The sequence below is a fragment of the Emydura macquarii genome, unplaced genomic scaffold (genome assembly GCF_026122565.2).
Source record: "Emydura macquarii macquarii isolate MOO-44397 ecotype Brisbane River unplaced genomic scaffold, CSIRO-AGI_Emac_v2 contig_3470, whole genome shotgun sequence".
Lineage (NCBI taxonomy): Eukaryota > Metazoa > Chordata > Testudines > Chelidae > Emydura > Emydura macquarii.
In genome coordinates, this window is record NW_027133607.1 from 7,315,542 (window position 1) to 7,332,479 (window position 16,938).

General features: G+C 41.5%; 1 protein-coding gene across 3 annotated transcripts in view; it reads left to right on the plus strand.

Moving 5' to 3' along the window:
- Nucleotides 1-16,938, plus strand: part of LRGUK (leucine rich repeats and guanylate kinase domain containing) — a 71,372-nt gene that overhangs the window by 33,323 nt on the left and 21,111 nt on the right. For 2 of the 3 annotated variants that reach the window (XM_067534872.1, XM_067534875.1), the window contains exons 11-16: nt 673-792; nt 5,339-5,435; nt 6,611-6,724; nt 8,452-8,653; nt 11,283-11,396; nt 14,890-15,047. In XM_067534872.1, coding sequence (XP_067390973.1) covers nt 673-792; nt 5,339-5,435; nt 6,611-6,724; nt 8,452-8,653; nt 11,283-11,396; nt 14,890-15,047 — 805 coding nt within the window. The remainder of the gene's footprint in view (nt 1-672; nt 793-5,338; nt 5,436-6,610; nt 6,725-8,451; nt 8,654-11,282; nt 11,397-14,889; nt 15,048-16,938) is intronic. The other variant, XM_067534874.1, reaches the window with a different exon arrangement.

Sequence of the window (16,938 nt, forward strand, 5' to 3'; positions counted from 1 at the left end):
GCATCTTAAGTTAGGCTGTTGTGTTTCTGCAAACACTTTGCATCTTATCCTGCAGGGTGCTGTGCACCTTCTACTCTCACTGAGGTCGATGGGAATTAAGGGTGTTTAGCACTGCACAAAATTGGGCCCATAGTTCTTAGTGTCTTTCATCCCATTTGTAGAGCACTTTACAAACTGTCACCCTTATCATGCAAACCTTTGACATCAATGAGATTACTTTCATGAGAGTTATAAAGGTTTGAAGGAGCCGGCCTAAATAATGTCAAGGCTCAATTATCCTACCCTTGAAATGTTGCCATGTCTGAGTTGGAGCTGGGCAACTCTTTAACAGTCCACAGCAACACTGTAACTGCAGAGGGAACTTCAGAAAAACCTGTAAATCCAAGTTGCAGTCTGAGCAGGGTACATCAGGATAACATCCTTCTTTTTGCAAAATATGCTATGGGATTTTTAATGAAATATTTGGTGCTGTTTTTATGCTTAAAACATGCCTAATTGCACGCACATGATTTTCCATTGCTTTCTTTGCCTATGTAGCAAATGACATGAACAGCATGATAGATTAGATTAATTCCAATATGATATGCTGTTCCCAAAGACCTTATATGATGCTGGTACAAGTGTCCATTGTAGGAAGTATAATAGTGCCTTGTTTGTTTTTTCTCCTTGCAGCACTTTACCTAGCCTTGACGCTCCCTACCCTATGTTGGTATTAGTTGGGCCCCTGGCCTGTGGAAAGAGGGAACTTTCTCACAGAATCTGCAGACAGTTCAACAATTTCTTCAGATACAGGTAAATTTACTTCATCAGTTTAAGAGACCATGGACTGTTGTCAAGGCTCAAATGGTAGCTTTTTTTTAAAGTTAAATGTTACAGAAGACTATTAAATGGTCATTGCAAGGCATTCTATCTCCTAGTAGATCTTGGCTGTCTGAAGTAATCATATAATATCTCCCTATTTTTAATATGCTGTTTAAATTATCAAAGATCCTTTTAAAGGTGAACAGCAAAGCAAAAAAAAGTGCCTTTTACTGCTCCATCCATCCATCCATCCTAACTTTTTCTTTAGTTCATGTTAATGTGTCCAGTGTAAGAGTTCAGGGCAACTGCTCCTGTATTTCCCCTCTGCTGTTCAGTAAGGGCAACCGCTCTTGGCTTCCAGCTCCCCAGATGTTGCCTTTTTGGATGGAGACCCACATCCCCCTCCCTTCGAACCAAGATATTCCCAGGCTGTACAGTTCTTTGCAGTCACTGTGTATTTCCCAGTGCAGACAGTTGCCCAAGGACACCTGCTTGCTTTCTTGTCAGAAACAACAGTTATTGTCCACAGATATAAGTTACAAGGCAGCACTTCACAGGCAAATCGACTTTATTCTCAGTAAAAACATATTAAAACAATAAAAGACTTTACATGCATTTTACCAAAATAATCCCAACCCTAACATGGATTCTGGGAGGCCCAGTCCTTCCCATGTTACCCTGAGGATTGGGACCCTCCATGGACCAGAGGTCCTGTCCATTTGCTGGATCGGGAAGAAGGCCATAAGCCAGTTTAAGACCAGGCTGTTAATCCAGAAATGCTTTCTGTGTCTGTTGGTCCCTGGAGAATCCAGATGGAACCCTAATATATGTATATCTTGCCAGGGGTTGGCTTCTCTGGAGATGTTACAGTCTCAGTGAATTTGCCTAATCACCCCCTGCTCTTCTCTTGTTTACTTTTCCCTTGGAAATACATACAATTCCACAGTAACACACAATTGCAATTTTAATAGAATGACCTCCAAAGATGTTAAAACTAATTCTGTAAGTTTAACTTAATTCAGTAAAGTTCATTCCAGATATTCCAGGAAATTGTCAGTCTGCCACACCCCATTACAAAAGTGTGGGTGCCTCTACATAGTGCATTTACACATTGCATCCAGAAGTTAATAGGATGCTAGTATAATTACTGAACCAGTGCAATATGCTTTTTGTGGTTTATGCGGACAAAGAAAGTGGGAATCCTCCATTCTTTACCACTGTAGCTTCTAAATTTCAAAGGTAATACTATAGAGTACACATTGCAGTAATCTGTGTAGCCACATGTTACTGGTGTTTATCATCTCTCCTCCAATTCCCACTGTCTGTTTGCTATGCATATTTGTTGCATTCTGTCTTGTTTTAGACTGTAAGTTCCTCCAGGCAGGGACTGCCTCTTATTATGTGTATGTACAGCACCTAAGACAATGGGGCTGCTGGGTACTAATGTAATATGTCATAAGAATAGAGCACTAAGTGCATATATAATAGCTGACAATGTAGAAGCAGAATTAGTTCTTTGGAAGCCCAGCACCATAAAACCCTGGTTTGAATATCTGTGATGTCATATAATAGTTGCCTCTTTCAACTCAGGTGCTATAATGTGAAGAAGACATCTTGCATTTTATCTGCTCTGTGTTTGTAATATGTTATAATGGTAGATTAACTCATCACTAGCAAGATCAAAGGACTTTTTGACAGAAAAGTTGTGAAGGTTACATGATTGAAAAAATCAGATCTGATGATGTGATGCACTCATTTTGTTTGAAACTATTTAAGCTTTGAGAGACCAGCTTGGAAATTACAACTAATTGAAAACTGGCCAGAATTGTCCAAGCTTTATATGTTTTCTAAAAGCATTGTTTTTATATGTATTACTCCTCAGAAGTTTTATGCATGAGAAAAAAGGAGAGACAGCATTTTAACAGAGCAGAACATTGCAACTATAAAGCAAAGTTGTATTTTAATTATTCAGTGGAGATTTCAGCAATGTTATGACTTACTGTTTTAAATTTCAAACATTCCACTTATTAAAAATTTATTTCATGAAAGATACCGTGGCAGTTCAAATGTGAACATGGCCTTGCAATTAAAAAAGTTGTAATGTGTAAAAGTGTTTAGAAAAATGAAATTGGACACTGAGACCATCTGGTTTATGCTCAGGAATGACCTTTAAAGCTGGATACATTTATAATACCTTTGAGAAAATCAAGCCTTTGAAGTGAAAGTTTTATAGGGTCCATGTGCATCACACTGTTCTCATTTGAAAAAATAGCGGCACAAGCTAGTGCTGGTACAGCTAAGGATCTGTGCATTATAAAATTAATTTCTTAGTGGTTTATAACCGAGGTGTGTTTAAATAAAAGAGTTTATTCAACATTAAATCTAAGACCTCAGTACAGGAAAAAAAAGGAATAAATCTCCCCTCAGCCCCGGTGCGTGTGCGTGTTTGTTCTGGGGTGTATTAACAGGAGTGCTGTATGTAAGACGTGGGAAGTAATTGTTCTGCTCTGCTTAGCACTGGAGAGGCCTCAGCTGGAGTGCTGTGTCCAGTTTTAGGCACCACACTTTAAGAAAGATGTGGATGAATTGGAGAAAATCTACAGCAGAGCAACAACTGGAAGGTGGAAGGTTTAGAAAGATGGAAGGTTTCGAAAATCTGCCCCAGGAGGAAAGGTTAAAAAAAACCCTGAGCATATTTAGTCTTGAGAAAAGAAGGCTCAGGAGGGACCTAATAAGTTTTAAAGTATTTTAAGGGCTGTTTTAAAGAGGACGGGGATCATTGATTCTCCACATACAGTGAACAAGAAGTAATGGGCTTAATTTGCAGCTAATGTTATTTAGATTAGATAATAGGAAAAACTTTCTAACTATAAGGGTAATTATAACTTTGTAACTATAAATAAGGAAGGAATAGGTTACCTAGAGAGGTTGTGGAATCCCCATCATTGGAGGTTTTTAAGTAAAAGTTAGACAAACATCTGTCAGGGATGGTCTAGGTTCTTCTTCAGCATGGGGAGATGGACTCTCGAGGTCTCTTCCAACCCTAGATTTCTCTGATCAAATGAATAAAATTACAAGGAAACAAGACAAGGGTTACAAGATTTTCATTACAAAAACTCAAAAGAAATAAAAAAAAAAGAGAAGAAGGGCCTTGTTTTTATTGATTTGTATTTCTGTAGTGTCTAGGACCCTTAGTCATTGACCAGGATTCCACTGTGCTAGGTGCTGACCAATTTATGGTGTTAGGAATCCACTGAGACATCTGTTGGACAAAAAAGACAACTGAAAGAAACCTAAGCAATTCAAAGTTAAGTACAAATGGTACTCACATAGGTTTTGGCATATAAAGTAACAGACATACAAGGGTCTGATTCTCATTTACATTAGGGTCCCTTTACATCACTCTGACAATGTAAAAGCGCCACAACATAAATGAGACCCAGGCCCACGAGTGTTCTATGTATCATCAGTTATGTTGACTACCCGTACCCAAATAAAGCATGTTTGTGTCACACTTTGAAATGAAGTCTGGCAGCCCAGAGACAGTCCCCAGACCTAGACAACGCTGCTCCTAAGTGTGATGTGGCTTTTTTTTCATTCTTTAATCTCCAATTTGGGGCTTCAGGATCCAAACCTCAGCATACAAACTGTCTGTCCAGTTTCATTTTGAAAAACTGGTTAAAATCCATTATCATTGTTTTAATAACACAGCCAGACTCCATATATTTAGATGTAATATTTTTGGCTATGTTTTTGGTCAGAAAGTCAAGGAGATAAAATATGATCAGTGTAAGTCTGTGCTGATGCTCTGCATAACGTTTTTGTTCTACTTGTCCTGTGGTAGAAAACACTGGTAGCAACATACCTCTCAGGAATGGAATGTGACCCACTGTTAGGAGTGACTGAGGACAATGTGCTGGTGCTTATGTGCAGCAGAATGGGTAGGAAGGGACTGGATCCTTTAAACCGAAATTTCTTCATATGTAGACTTAGATATTTGGCCAAATTCATGTTTGTATAACTCGCATCCTAAAAGAAAGTTCATGTGTCAGATTTTACGAATTGTTGTCCTTGAATAGAGGTGCACATTTTAAATAGCACCCTTACCTCCTCTGATTCCAGCCAACCTCACTGATTCCAGCACCGATCCCCTCTTACAACTTCTATTCATTGCTCAAACTGTCTCCCGCCACCCCTTCCTGTATCTAGGATTCCTATCTATCAGCTAGGAGTCAACATAGCCAAGGGTAGGAAAAGAGTGAATTTATCACTTCCCTATTTAAAGGTGCTGTGACAGCTTCGGCTCAGACAGTCCTGTGTTTTTGGATTTATAGCCCAAACGTAATGTTATATTAATACTGTTTCTTTGCATTTATAAGCTAGTCTTTCAAATATGCAGCATTAGTGGTATGATTTGCACCTCTTCATATTCCTCAAATAAAATGATTTCTAGGACTCTTCCCTCTCTCTCCTCCACTATACAGCTTCTTAAATGATTGAAAACTGGTGGTACCTTTAACATACTTATATCTTCCAGCCCCTGTCACACCACGAGGGCGTCTTACTTTGGAGAAGAAAACAGACTTGATTACTACTTCGTTTCTCAGGAGGTGTTTGACAATATGTTGAACATGGTAAGAATCGGACTAGTGGCTTGGTAGGCCTAATCCTGTAGTATCAGTGAATTCACTGCATCTCACTTTAAAAAAAAAAGTCTCTAAGGGCCTGATTTTTGAAAAAATGATGTGTGTGCATGTAATTACATGACTAATGTGCATGTCCAGTAACCACAATTGCATGTGCAAATCAGCTATTTATGTGTGCAAATGGCCAATTAGACTGTCTCGTCCTGTGTTTAGCTACAGTCCCTTTTACAATGGGGCACATAGATCAGTTGGAGTCTATAGGTACTATTGTAATACAAATAAGTTATTGGTCATTTGCATATGTGAATGCGGTGTGGGTGGGTGGGGGGGGGGAGGATAGTGTGCTAAAAAGCCCAAAGAAGGCTTGTGGCTAGGGTCCTGATATCTTTCTCAACCTTCTGAGAGTCCAGGAGCACAGGATTTAAAGGATAGCAGATTGATCCTGGAGGCATTGTACCTGCCTCTCTTCCTGCTAATAGAATGTCTCCAGCTATTGCTTCTGGTTCCTATCTGTACTCACAATCCAGTTTATGCTCAAAAAGTGCCAGTACAGCACTTTGTTGGTATATGCATAAGCAGGGGAGCCCACACATTCATAAGCCTTTGAGCTGGTGTTTAGTGTTTACCTCTCAAAGACAGTGTAGTTTATTTTCCAAAGAATATCTTTAGACACACACTACTAGGCACCGAAGTTCTACTTGCCAAGTTTCACTGTTGAAATTTACTTCCTAAATATATGTTCTCCTTGCAGGTTTGCTTTGTGTATCCTCTTTGGTATCTTCTCTTTTATCCTGGGCTGCCATTCAGTTTGATGCACTGTCAGAGGAAGATGCCCCTTGCTTTAGATCTTGTGCTTCTTTGCAGGGTGAATGAATAACCAATGTAAAGTTGTAACCTGTCAGCTCTTTGTTTTCAATGAGCCGATGTTTTATTATCCACAAACAATGTACAAGCCTGCACCCTTGAGGCCTGTTCTTTGCTGTTCTCTGCAAGTCTTGCACCCCAGGTGGCCTTGTTATCGCTGATGATTTAGGCTTTGTGGAGCTGTATACTAATGGTAACCAAGGAAGTCTAGAACAATCATTTTTACCCATGCTTCTTTTGGAGAGTTGTTTTCATTCCTGTCTTTCCATTGTTATAACACCTCATTATTTTAATTTCAGGGGAAATTTATTGTAACCTTTAAATATAGCAGCCATTCCTATGGATTAGGAAGAGACACTATAGAGTCCATTGCCAGAGAGGGACTTGCAAGCTGTGTTCATTTGGAAATAGAGGTAGGTGTTACTAAAACAAAACATGGAAACTTGTTCACTATCAATCCAAAAGAATCAAATTAATCTTTGTAGTTTCTTCTCTAATTAAATAATTATCATTATGAGAATTCCTTTCAGTAGAGAGGAAGGATGATCCAGTGGTCAGGGCACTAAACTATGACTTGGAAGACCATGTTCAATTCCCTGCTCTGCTACAGACTTCCTGTGTGTGACCTTGAGCATGTTACTTAGGCCTGGATGCACAAAATGAGTTAGATGTTGCAAAGCTGAGCATCAAAACACCCAACTTCTGGCAGCCTAGAAAATCAAAGGAACACACTGCAATTCACAAACCTTGAGTTAGGTGCCTAGGTTCCTCATACAATGAATGGGGAGAGATCGGGACCTTAGAATGCTGTTCACAAAAGCTAGCATGTTAGGCAGGGAAACATCTAAGCTAGCCAGAGTGAGACGACCAGAAGGATATGTGCTAAGTCCCTCAAGGAGATAGGTGCCTAAGTTCAGGCTGCAGGGTGGCACCTATCTCTGCTAGTAATTCACAGATGGGACCCCCTCCTCCCTCTTACAACTTGTAGCCCAGTGGTTAGGTACTCACTGGGGGGGGAGAAGGAATTTGAACCAAGATCAACCACCTCTCTGGTGAGTGCCGTAACCATCGGGCTATGGGATATTCTGTCATGGGGCTCCCTCAGACTCTCCAGTCGAAGCTGTTCCACTGTGGATCAATAATGAAAGAGTCACTGGAGCAGGGGAAACTGGAGCCTGGTTCTCCCACATCCTGGGTGAGTGCTCTAACCACCGGGCTGTAGAGTCATTCTCATGCTTGTACTCTCTCTCCCTCGCTCTCTCCAGACCACATAACTCTTTAATTATTCATCCACAGTGGAACAGCTTCAACAGGCGAGACTGAGTGAGCCCCACAACAGAAAACCCCATAATCCAGTGGTTAGAGAGGTGGCAGATCTCAGTTCAAATCCCTTCTCCCTCTCAGGTGGAGGGAGGACTTGAACCAGGGTCCTCCACATCCCAGATGAGTATCCTAAACATAAACTAAAAGTTGTGCCCTCCCTGGCTGTTTTGTGTCAATTTGCCTGAGGGGCCCAATTTGGTAGGTGGCCTCTGAGTATGTTTAGTCCAGATGTAGACTTCCCACTTTCTCAGAATATCATGGTTTGGTACAAGGCATACTGTCAAAAATTCAAAATCAGTTCATTTACCATCATAAACAGCTGTGGTTTAATAAACCCTCCTCTCTGAAAGTTGTCAGGCTGCTCGGCACCAGTTAGAAAGACATTCTGATTGAGAAGAAGATTCTCATGTTGTTCATTGTAAAAAGGTAAGGGCCAAATTCAGTGGTGATGCAAGTTACATGTGGGGTGTAAATTAGTTAGAAAATGGTTGTAAGAAGTACAGGAGTATGACTTCTCATGTGCAAAATAAGGTGGAGAAAGGATACGGTGTAACATGAAAAATAGTTAACAGGCAGGTATAAGAAAGCAGGATTCTTTAAATCACCAATGAAGCTATCGGTTTCCTGGGAGTTGTACTCACTCACTTCAAGTTGAATTTGGTGCCAGATATTGAAGACAATAAATGTAACTTATATACATTGCTAAATATGATGGTTTGTAATAAATAAAGGGTCATCATGAACAGAGCACTTCAGTAAGTAGTCACTGGGTTTCAGGAATAAAACATTATCGGGTTCTTTCTGCTTTACTTTAAAGGGTGTGAAAAGTTTGAAAAATACCTACTTTGAACCTCGATATATCCTGTTAGTACCCATGAACAAAGAAAAATATGAGGGACATCTGCGGAGGAAGGGGCTGTTTAGCAGGCCAGAGATTGAAGTTGCAGTCTCCAGAGTGGACATGTATATCAAAATAAATCAGGAATTTCCCGGATACTTTGATGCAGTAATCAACATGGGTGAGTTAATCTCTTTTGTACCAAGAATCCGATTAACCAGGGTGATGGCAATGAAGGCACCAAAACTGCCATGCAGATAAAATCATCTCTGAAACAAAAGCTAGGGAAGGCAAATTGATGCTCAAAATAGCAGGTTTGAGTCTGCCAGAGGCACTTGAGGCACTTGGAAGAGAGGAAGGTGATCAGGAACAGTCAGCATGGATTCACCAAGGGCAAATCATGCCTGACCAATCTGATTGCCTTCTGCGATGATATGACTGGCTCTGTGGATGTGGGTAAAGCAGTGGACATGATATATCTTGACTTTTGATACGGTTTCCCACAATATTCTTGCCAGCAAGTTAAAGAAGTATGGGTTGATATATGGACTATAAGGTGGACAGAAAGGTGGCTAGATCATCGGGCCCAACGGCCCGTGAAGTAGTGATCAATGGCTCGATGTCTAGCTACCAGCTGATAACAAGTGGAGTGCCCCAGGAGTTGGTCCTGCGGCCAGTTTTGTTCAACGTCTTCATTAATCATCTGGAGGATGGGATAGATTGCACCCTCAGCAAGTTTGCAGATGACACTAAGCTGCGGGGAGTGGTAGATATGCTGGAGGGTAGAGATAGGATACAGAGTGACCTAGACAAATTGGAGGATTGGGCCAAAAGAAATCTGATGAGGTTCAACAAGGACAAGTGCAGAGTCCTGCACTTAGGAGGGAAGATGTACCCATGCACTGCTATGGACTGGGGACCGACTGGCTAGGCAGCAGTTCTGCAGAAAAGGATCTGGGATTTAGAGTGAACAAGAAGCTGGATATGAGTCAAAAGTATGCCCTTATTGCCAGGAAGGCTAACTGAATAATGAGCTGCATTAGTAGGAGCATTGCCAGCAGATCAAGGGAAGAGATTATTCCCCTCTATTCGGCATTGGTGAGTCCACATCTGGAGTACTGTGTCCAGTTTTTGACCCCCCAGTACAGAGAGGATGTGGACAAATTGGAGAGAGTCCAGCGGAGGGCAACGATAATGATTAGGGGCTGGTGCACATGACTTATGAGGAGAGGCTGAGGGTACTAGGCTTGTTTAGTCTGCAGAAGAGAAGAGTGAGGGGAGATTTGATAGCAGCCTTCAACTACCTGAAGAGGGGTTCCAGGGAGGATGGAACTAGGCTGTTCTCAGTGGTGGCAGATGACAGAACTAGGAGCAATGGTCTCAAGTTGCAGTGGGGGAGGTCTAGGCTGGATATTAAGGAAAAACTTTTTCGCTAGGAGTGTGGTGAAGTATTGGAATGGGTTACCTAGGGAGGTGGTGGAATCTCCATCCTTGGAGGTCTTTAAGCCCGGAATTGACAAAGTCCTGGCTAGGATGACTTAGTTGAGGTTGGTCTCGCTTTGAGTAGGGTGTTGGACTAGATGACCTCCTGAGGTCCCTTCCAACCCTAATATTCTATGATTCTAAATGGAACCCAGCTAGTTTTTATCCAGGAACATAAAGAATTGCAGATTTGTGTCTTTATCATCTGAAGATTGAATTGCTGCATTGTGCACTAGCAACATCTTAAATCCATCGAGAAACTGAACCTGGTGTGGAATTCAGCTGCACATTTGTTAAGCAGTGTCTCTCGTGAGGCTGTTACACTGAAGCTCTGTGATCTGCACTCAGGCCCAGATCCTCAAAGGTATTCAGAATTCTAATTTTCACTGCAAACTGTGGATGTTAGGAACCTTTGAGGACTTGGGCCCAATTGTCTGTTGGTTTCTGAGTGGAGTTCAGTGCATTGTTTCTGTCCTCTTAGGCCCTAAATGGCCTGGAGCATGGCTGCCTTCTACACGCTGTGCCATACTGACCCAGCTGAGGTCAGCATGGGCATAAAGAGAGGAAGCTGCTGCAAGTGCCTTATTTGTGAGGACCCTTCTACTTTGAAACTTGGTCACCTCCTTGCTGTAAAATAATTGAATCTGTTGATCTTCGTGGTATTGTGTGAAACATGTTTTCTCCCTTTTGTTTAGGGAGTGAGGGGAAATTTTGAGGGAGAGTGGTGAGACGGGGGGATATTTCCTAGTTTATTTTCATCTCTGACTTCTGTGACGCTATGACTTGGGTTGGCAACCTTTCGGATGTGGCGTGCGATGTCTCCCCACTTTTCCCCTCTGCCCCTCGCCCACATGCCGTGGGCCCAGTGCCCTGGCCGGGAGCCGCTCCTGGCCCTAAGCAGTGCTGCACGGCAGCCTCACCCCCCGTGGCCCTGCCCCGCTCCCAGCACCCTGGCCAGGAACCACTCCCAGCCACAAGCAACGCCGCGCGGTGGCTGTTCCCTCCTCCTGGCCCTGCCTCTCTCCCAGTGCTGGGCCCACGTGACGTCACGTGGGAGAGGGGTGGGGCCGGGGGAGCGGCCGCTGTGCGGTGCTGCTTGGGGCTGGGAGTGTTGCGGCTCCGGCCAAGGTGCTGCTGGTCCCACATGGGAGAGGGGCAGGGCTAGAAGAGGGTCACGGCGAGTGCCACTCAAAATCATCGTGTATGCCACCTTTGGTACACGTGCCACAGGTTGCCGACCCCCGCTATAACTGCATGCTGGTGCATGGCTGTTCTTTTATCACGCGTCCTTTCTCCTCCTCCTTCAAATGCGCATCTCTTTCCGGTAGATGATTGTGATGAAGCATATTCGAAGCTGAGTCTCCTCATAAAGGAATACCTAGGTATGGTACAGCCTTCTGATTCAGACAGCAGTCAGGTGTCGGACGACGAAGCAGCCACAGGTACTGTACATGTCTTTCCAACTGTGCCAGTCAGCAACTAACACCAGCTTTATTAGGAGAGTGTTACTAATTACTTGTCAATTAAAAGCCTTAGTGCCCTATCTGTGAGAGAGGTGGCCTTCATGAATACTGGCCTGTGAAAACTCTGCAGGCCTCCCACTGAATAATAATATCTCCCCGATAGACTCTCTCCTAGGAAATGAATCTGTGATGCTGTGCCCGAGAAGAGCGCACAGTCTGATTCTAAGGTCGGGGCAGGTTACTCCCTAGCTGATACACATTCACTCATCAGGGAAGTTTTTAAGGGAGATTCACAATGCAAAAATGTCTCCTTGGCTGACTTCTTTGTGCCTGAAAAAGGAGGCTGAACCCTGACCTTGATCACCTCCATCATGGTGATCAGAGATATGAAGGAGGTCTCTCCAGACTACGATCCCTCTTGCCATTGGCCAATAACCCCAATCTCCGTTTAGCAGCAATTCCTGACTGCAGAGTTAGCCTGTGTGATTGGTATCCGGGTTAGCCTAGCCACACTGCAAAGCCACATCTGAGTGACTTTGTCCTCAGTGATACTGCACCGCTCTGTGTGTGTCACTAGGACTTTGGGGGCATATCCCATGATTCTCTGTGCTGCAATAAACTGAGCTTCTTTAGGAGTCTTTCCCAGTGAATTGTGGGAGAACTTGTCTGTCGTTCTGGACACACTGGGGACCTGTGGGAAGGGACTGGAGGACTATCAGCCCTTGGGTGATTTAGCTTGCATTCTTACTGCAAAGTGGGTGGGATGGTGGATTATCAGCCTGAGTGAAAGTGGAACCCAGGCTATAACCCATAACCCCAGCTGTGCCAGCGAGCTCAGGTTAAAGCACCACTACATTCAGATGCGTGGGCTTTGTGTATGGATGGGAGGAGAGTTAGGGGCAACACCAAGGCTAACTCTGTGGTGAAGACCCTTAATGGTGAGACATGCTTTTTCCTAATTCCAGGTAAATTATTAAAGAAATCCTGCCCTTATTTTGGCCCTAGAATCCATTCTCTCTCCTCTATTTAGACTATACACTCCTGTAGAACTTGTAGAACCCCCAGTGGAAAGAGGAGGAGGAGACAGACAGTTTCTCGACAGGGAGTTGTGTAATAAGGGAGACAAGGAACTTGTTTACCTGAGCGCTTCCCTCCAGGAGCTGCCATGATTCATAGTTTGGTTTAGATCCATTGCTGAAGGAGGGTAACTGTTTTCCTAAACAGGTGAAGAGCCAATAGTCATGACCTTCTGCATGGCTTGGAAAGCTGCAGATAGGAATATTTGAAGAGAGCATAAAACTGGCACAAAAATGTTCATGAAAAATAGTGTAAAATTCATCATTTTTTCAAATGATTTCATATCCTGAAAGAAGTAATAAATGTTGTTTACTTTGTGGAGAATGAACAGTCTCAGCATGGATTGTAACACCTAGATATTAATGTGACAGGTAGCTTTATAAAGAAACCAGTATATTTAATCTAAATGTGGGCTGTCTTAAGTTTCACTTCTAGAAGTGCCCATGTTTGCTTAAGGTTAGGGAAGGCTTGTGGGACTCACTGGATTTTGGAGAAGCAGGTTGCTATATTTGTTGTATCTTGTTCTTGTAATCTTGCTCTTAACTCTTTTCTGCGAAAACAGTATAGCTCTTATGGCACAGGAGGGAGAGCAAAGTGGGAGGATTATGGACAGAAGAGATTCTTATTTAATTATAATATGTTTTCTCTGAAGGATCTGAGATTCCTTTAATGGAATCTTAATATTCTTTAACATTTTGGAGTTGTGTCAATTTGTACTTTGTTGCTAGCCACAGAAAGTTCATTAATATTACTGGGTTTTGGTCATTTTGCTCTCTATAAAGTAACTTTTAAATGTACTATGCATTGTCACATTCATTTAGAGCTTCATTTATAGGTGTTTAAATAAATGTAACTATCTTATTTCTGGAGAGAATGTCTCTTCTTATGGACTGTGTGAAATAATTTATTTTAAAAAATTTGCCTCAAGGTTGACTTTAATATGGACATTTTTAGTAAGAGAGTAGAAGGGAGAAGAAGATTGGTTCTGTGATACCATGTTAGCTTGCTAATTCTTTTTTTTAATGAACTGCAGTGCGAGATCTTTTGTTCATGTACAGACTAAAGACACTGGGAGAAAATGAATACGCTCTTCTTTTAAAATATTTGTACTGCACTCCTATGATAATGCTTTGCGCTTACATATCAGCTTTCATCCAAGGATTTCAGTGCTCTACAACTATTAATTAGGCTCACAACACTGGATAGTAATACATGTGTCACAACATTTTACAGATGGGGACATTGGGGCTGATTATCAGTGGTGCTGAGCACCCAGAATTCCCACTGAAGTTGATGGGAGTGGTGGGTACTCAACATCTCTGAAAATCAGGCTCTGTGACTCAGTAGATCATCTGCAGGGCCTGCAATAGAACTCAGGAGCCATAACTCCCCTGTTCTGATGTCAGCAACTTGTGATGACTAGGCTGAGGGGCATTTGGAGAAAGTTGGTATTTATTTATTACATAATTACAAAACCAAACGTATACAAAATATGAATATAGGTGTGTAAGGCAGTATTATTTAATTGTCTCCCTCTCTTTCACCCTTCATGTATTGCTCATCTCTTTAAATGGTAAGTGCTTTGAGAGAGCTACTTTTGTACAGCAGCTACTGCAATGGGTCCTTTCTCCAAACACTACCATAATATAAATATTCGGAAGAGTTGCCTTTATATTTCAAATTGATATTTGGGGATAATTTGTTAGCTAAACTGAAGCCCAGCCTCCCTATTTGTGGCTGCAGTTTTGCACCCTCAAAGTTTGCTTGAAAAAAGTGAATTAGTTGCACCTCCAGCTATCTGATTTAGTTGCATTTCTGACTACCTGTAAATCAGGTAGACATGCCAGTTCTCACATTTGCAACCATAATTGAATTTTGTGCACAAAAATTGAGATGCAAATTATTCTGGCAGAAGGAAGGGCAAGTGATTCAAATTTCCCAACTGTGAGGTGTAGGTCAAATATATCCTCTAAACAGCTTAATAGTCGTAACAATATTTAATAGCTAGCACCTTAGGAAAATAAAATTAAGCAAAGCAACATGCCATGTTCCATTAGTGTCCCCTGATGGTTTCTGTTTTGGTATTTTTTGGGAGCCTACTCTTCCCTAGGTATTTTGAGGCTGAATTGGTTAATGTTTGTAAAGTGCTTTACAAATTACAAAAAGTGCTAAGTAGTTTTATTGCATTCTCTGGGATCTGTTTCTTAGAACTAAGTATCTTATTATCTTTTAAACTTTCATTCTTACCATTTGCAAACCCAGAACAGTGCCAAAAGGTATCTGGTTATTCTGCAACTGCAGACATGGAGTTTCTTAAATAGGATTTCAACTTTTTGTAAACAGAGTTCACATTAAGAGTTTTGTTGCATTGATAACAAAACCTGTTCCCTAATAGATTCTAATTCACTGTCTATTGGAGATCACAAAACTTTAACCAGTGGAGAGGCTATTAGAATTGCCCAGCCTTCTAACGTCAGTGAATTTCTGGACTCTTCAGCCAAAAACTACTGTGCTAGAATCTCAGCCAAGCTTGCTGCACAAAAAACACCAGTGGTAAGTGGAAAATGTTTCCATTTTAACATTATAGAATGCTAACATGTAAGCAGAATGTTCATGCATCAGTTGGTTCTTGCAGCCCCCAAATAATTTTTACTGCTCTTCTCTGAACTTCTTCCAATTTGTCAATATATTTCCAGTAGTTTAATGCCCACAATCAAATGTACCAAAGGCAGCTGAAAGAAAATGGTATGAGCATCATCAACTGAGGAGGAGATGGAGTAGGGAACTGGGGGCCTACTCTTTTCATACTAGAAATCTAGAATAACTTCATTGATTCTGATGGAGTTACTCCAAGTCCTTATTTATGTGGTATAAGTTAGATGCGAATGTTTTTACAAGAATGCATGGAAACTATCCAGTTCAGGATAAATAACGGACGTGCTGCAGTGGCTACAAAGAAGTTGTCTAACAGGACGTCAGGAGCTATTTATGAACCTCATCCTGCTTCCTTTGAAGTCAATGACAAAACTCTCATTCACCTTAGTGGTTGCAAGCATGGCATGGTTGCCACCAGACATTGAATTCAGACATCTTTTTCTGCTGCTTTTTTTCTATTTCGACCTAGAGTGTCAATGATGCACTTAAATTTCAAGCAATCTTGTGCAATCTAAGCTTCCATTTTTTTAATAGGTTCCTTAAAGGCAGACTTTAATTCACTCTCCTTGCAAGCAGTGGTGGAGTCGGTGCTATGAAGCAGATATTTCTAATGCTCTTTTTCAGTGACAATGGCAAGGGAAGGGAAACTTTAAAATATGTTCCATTCCAGGCCTATGATGTCATAATGATGCATGATGGCATGGCAGGCATGGCTTGCTGGACAATTATTGTCACTCTCTATATTTATAGCAATCTACACCTGATTCTGATGTCTGGCATTTTTATTCCGGATGGAGTAGGGAAACAGAAAAAAAACACTGCTATCCAAGGCCTTAAAAAAGTCTCTCTTTAGTGGGGAAAAAAGTATGATTGTAAAATGGGCTACATAGACGGGAAGCCGTCCCATCTTTCAGACATCTTAAGCAAAATCCCACATCTCAAGCTGTGTAGAGTTAAATAAGTGTCACAAGTGTTATTTCATTTAATGGTTATTTCATCAAATATATATTAGCTTAAGATGAGGGAGAAGCCCGTGTTTCTTTCCCTTCTGCAGCTCTCTGCCATCAGCGATATCACAGAGATTTATATCTCTCTTTATTTCATCATTTTTTATTTTGACAGTTTGTTTTGTTAAGCCAAGGAGAGAAGTGTTTTACTGTGAAGGTGGCTATAATTTAACCTGGGTTTCTTCAGTGGCTATAAGGCTTTTTTTTTTTTTATTAGTTTCCTTGTTCATTGCTGGCAATATCTTCCAAGTTATTCACTAGGCCTTCTAATTAATTGCCCAATATAGGTCTTCATGTGTAAGATAAAGTTCTGTAGGATCACCTGACATGTCGATCAGTAAGTGCTCCAAAGTGAAACATAAGTGCAACTCAGATCATTTTTAATATTAAAAGATTGTAAATATGTCTTATGATTTTAAAGTAGAATCCTGTCTAAATTGTTACATTTGGAAGTAGAAATGATTCCTGTACATTTGGCAACAGAAGCATGAGGCATTACTGCTACAACCGCATTCCATGTTTCCTATGTGTAGAGTGGCAAAATAAGAAAGCATAAAATGACTGGCACTGGCAATTCAGGAGCAGGATAAGAGGCAAGGCTTGCTGACCAGGAAAAGAACCATGATTTTCCATGGCCCTTGCAACTTGTGAGTGCAAAACACGTTCTTTCAATGTTGCACAAATATAAATAACCACACAAGGTGCAGGGCAGTAGAGAAACCAGGCCTGTAATCCATAAAAAAAATCAGGAAGAATTGCATCTTTACAAAGTAGAGGTTCTG